The sequence below is a fragment of the Dendrobium catenatum genome, unplaced genomic scaffold, assembly GCF_001605985.2.
Source record: "Dendrobium catenatum unplaced genomic scaffold, ASM160598v2 fragScaff_scaffold_1056, whole genome shotgun sequence".
NCBI lineage: Eukaryota > Viridiplantae > Streptophyta > Magnoliopsida > Asparagales > Orchidaceae > Dendrobium > Dendrobium catenatum.
In genome coordinates this window covers 9184908-9189128 of record NW_021319518.1, presented here as the reverse complement: position 1 = coordinate 9189128, position 4221 = coordinate 9184908, and the positions used below count along the sequence as shown (strand labels likewise).

Here is a 4221-nt window from a genome sequence, read left to right as displayed (position 1 = left end):
TTATTTCTTAAGATATTTTTTTATTTTTTTCCTTTATTGTTGGCTTTTAATCAACTTTGTGATAGCAGCTACAGCTTCTGCAACATTCATATAAATGTTATCTGATCCAAATTTCTCCCAAGCCTCTGAAATAAAAAGTTTGTTTGCAACCTCTCCAATGGGATTTGCAAGCACAAGCTACAAAATTACACAGAAAAACTATTAATTATAAGTACTATATGCATTATTTGTGCTCCTTAATCACAATAATATTCACAATTTGCAATTTCTACTCACCTGCAGTGATCTATTGCTGAGTGCCTTCTTTATTTCTAAGAGTGCATCAATTCCACTTATGTCAATTGCAGTCACAGCTGAGAACATATAAAAACATTCAACAATCAACTTTTTAGTTAAAATTCTTTATGATTTTTTAATTACTTACCTGACATATCCAAAACCACACATTTGATGCCATTTTCCTTCAGCATTAGAGCTCTTTCCTCCTCCTCTCTAACCCATCTCAAAATTCTGCAAAAGCATTGTCATTAGCTGAGTAATTACATGAAATCTTGATTAATATCAACAATTATCTGCTAATCACACTTCTTAACCATGCATTAGCAGCTTTAATCATTAATAAACAAACCAACCTATCTTGAAGATACACAGCACTTGCAAAATAGATAGGAAACTCAATGCTGAGAATAAGAAGATAAGGAACCCTTTTGGCATCCCTGTACTGTCCAATACTTCTGTAACTCTGTGTTCCCAAAACATTTCCCATGATAGCAATGTTTGGCCTTGTGACAGGAAGCAATATCTTGATTACAGATATACCCACCTGAAATTACAATAATTAAATAAATGAATGAATCAAATGGATATATTTGAAATTTATGAAGAATGTATGAGGCTTACTGCAATTGCAAGGCCTATTGGTACTGAGATGAAGAGGACTCCAATGAATGCAGTTAGATAAGCAATGAAATCAATCTTATCTACCTTCCAAAGTTTTATTGGGACTTTGAAATCAATTAGTCCTACAACTGCTAATATGATAGTTACTGCTAATATAACATTTGGTGTGTAATAGAAGAGAGGCATTAAGAACATCATGGTTATAAGCACAACTGATGCCATCACTAAGTTAGAAATTGCTGTCTTGGATCCTGAATTGTAGTTCACTGCTGATCTGGAAAATGATCCTGTATTTCAAATAATGAAGAAATATAATTAATATTTTTGTTAGGGTTTATGTGGCTAATAAGATCAATAGATAGTTTAGGCTTCAAAAGAGATCACAAGGTGTAGGGAGGGAATCATGGATCATAGTCCATACACAACAAGCATCGGCGGTTCCACCTTAATTTCCACCGAAAAAATAAAAAAATTCTTTATTATATGATTCTTTAGGTAATTTGCCTCCCTCCATATATTTTTTAGTATTTATTACAAGAGTTTTTAGGCAATTGTCCCTCTAAAAGTTTTAAAATACTATGGTCTTTAGGCAAGCCCTAACATAATTATACATTCTATAAAAATGTTATTGTTAGGGAACGATGAACCAAATACAAAGAGAAATAGTAAAGAGAATTCAAAAACATCCTTACAACCAAAATTTGTTCTAGGGAGCTGCCCCCTTGGAATCCCGACATATATGCAAAGCGTAAAATGATGAATAAATAGGAGTCGAGAGGCAGCGCGTCGGAACAAATTTTGATTGTAAGGATATTTATGAAAAAAAAAACTCTACACTTTTACTTATAAGTTTGCCCTCCCCTTAAAATTAAGGCTGAATCCGCCCCTGAGTCAACAGGATTTGTGCTATTGATATGATTGGATGAAGATTACCATTCAATGTTATATGGAATGATGATTCCGAATTTTGGAATCTTGATAAAAATTTAATAAAAATAAATCAGATTATTATAATCAAATTTTTATCAAGATTAGTTTTAAATTCATTTATTTTGCTTTGAGATGAGTGCAATACATACACGAATAATCAATTAAATTATACGTTCATCTCATAGCAAAATATAATAACTTTGTGGCTCATTTTGAACAATTTTCTATCAAGATATTCATATTTTTTTTTCTTTTTTTCAATATAAACTTTGTTCTTAATGCCATATAATTAAATGCACAATGTGTTTTTCAATCAAAAAATAAAAATAAAAAATGCAGTCTTCATGACTTTAATGAGCATAGGGAACATATTATTTATAGAAAATATAATATCCTTAGTAAGATTTTAATAAAAATTATTTGATTTTGGTTGGCATATACCTGTTGTAATGAAACAAGAAGAGCAGGAGCCAGCAATGTTCATGATTCCAATGGCCATCATCTCTTTATTTCCATCAATTTGGTAGTCTTTTAGAGAAGCAAAAGTTCTCCCAACCGCTATTCCTTCCTGTGATTAGTTCAAAATCATTATTATTATTATTTTTATATTTAGATGGGAAGTTTAATGTGTTTAGTGCTTACAGTTAGAGAGAGGATCCCAGTTATAATGCCTGTTTTGATGGTTAGCATCAAATAGGAACTTTTGAAGAGTAGCTTGTCAATAGAAGGAGGATTAAGCCCCTGCTCTAACATCCCAACCTGATAGAAAAAAATCTCTCTTTATTTGTTATAATCATGTTATGATGTGTTATAGAAAAAAATATCTCTATATTTGTTATAGTCAAAGTGAGTATCTCAATGAGATGAATCCAACGACTCTAAATCTCGCTAAAATTTTGATGCTTCCTATAGATTGTGCCCGATTGCTGCCAAAAAATTGATGTTCTTTGTCTTTCAACCACTCATATTTGAACTAACCGCCGACGTTTAGTGCATATACCGCTTGCTAATGACCATGATACTCATATTTCATTGGTATCTAATGCTCATTTTATCAATCTTTTGATCTCTCTTATCAAGAGAATGACTCATATTTCACCGGCCCTCTCAATTGCCTAATCTCCCCTCATACCAGAAGAATGTCATAGCCAACAATTGATCTTCACCCAATTTCTAACATATCTCATTAATCATCATTTGATGCATATTAATGATCGACACCCATCAGTCATCAACGTATGGAAAAATTATTCTGTGCGGACTCCGAACGTGGTCCGGAGACCAACAAAAATGGACCATCTCACCCTTTTACTGTACCACGGCTCAATACTACTCTGTACCGCAGCATCCGGACAGCTGCGTCCGACATCCGCACATAAAAATCATAGATCATGAATTTTATCAAGTGGAAAATAAAAAAGGTATATTGAGGGCTCAGATTCTTACAGTTTGAATGCCCTGAAAGGCCGGCCTGAATGCAAAAATAATAAATGTTGATATGATCACCGAGAGCAGTGGACCTGTTGCTGATATTAAGTAAAGCTTTGGTCTTTTCAAGCTCTGCATCAAAGTAATTAATTCCCTCAGTTTTATGTGTTAGCCATAATTTTTATCACAAAATAATAATTATGAACCTACATTTTATTTATTTAAACTATTTAAAAAGAATAAAAATTATATCAGAATTTTTTTATGTAAATTGTACCATGTTGAGATTTGAGATTAGTGCAATATATAGCACTAATCTCAACGCAGATCCCATATTTTTAAAGGTATATCAGGATATTCTAGGGGAGCTTTTATTTCTTTAAAAAAAAAAATTGTGTTGGAGTATATTGATATAACTTGTATTAGGATATACTTATTGGATTTACTTTGAGATTGATGAAAAAAAAATTATTCACATGTAACACTAATCTTAAAGTAAATTGAATATTTTTTTTAAATTCCTTCTAATATATTTTATTTTAGAAAGAAATTAAAATGGCAAAATTGCAAAACTTGTAGATTATCTATACATCTAATAAATAATGACAAATTAAACATCCCAAAAAATAAAAAATAAAAATTATGACAAAAAATTTTTGAGCTAAAATATTTTAAAATGAATCTTACAATTTGTCTTGTTAGCAGTAAGAAAGCCAGAAATGCGAAGCCCATCATCATTGTTCTGAAATTCCACTGCACAAATTAAAAGGAAATTATCAATGTTACAATAACAAATTAAATTGTAATAAAAAATTATTTTAGATAGTAGTAAGAAAAATATCCTAAGCTAAGAATAAGTTAATTATACAATATCGGCGAAGGCGGGCGGCCTTGGCAAGGCGAAGATAGCATTGATGGTTGTGGATGACAGTGGTGGCGGTGAAGACCGGCCCGTGTGTAACA

The 4221-nt window shown here is 31.7% G+C and overlaps 1 protein-coding gene across 1 annotated transcript in view; it reads right to left on the bottom strand.

The window, feature by feature from the left end:
- Window positions 1–33: 33 nt before the first annotated feature.
- The window catches only part of LOC110105601 (probable sulfate transporter 3.4), a 5520-nt gene continuing 1332 nt past the window's right edge, over window positions 34–4221 (bottom strand). The window contains exons 4-12 of the mRNA XM_020835163.1: window positions 3946–4011; window positions 3277–3390; window positions 2473–2589; window positions 2272–2398; window positions 901–1187; window positions 633–823; window positions 425–510; window positions 277–353; window positions 34–177 (exon numbers count right to left, since the gene is read on the bottom strand). Coding sequence (XP_020690822.1) covers window positions 34–177; window positions 277–353; window positions 425–510; window positions 633–823; window positions 901–1187; window positions 2272–2398; window positions 2473–2589; window positions 3277–3390; window positions 3946–4011 — 1209 coding nt within the window. The remainder of the gene's footprint in view (window positions 178–276; window positions 354–424; window positions 511–632; window positions 824–900; window positions 1188–2271; window positions 2399–2472; window positions 2590–3276; window positions 3391–3945; window positions 4012–4221) is intronic.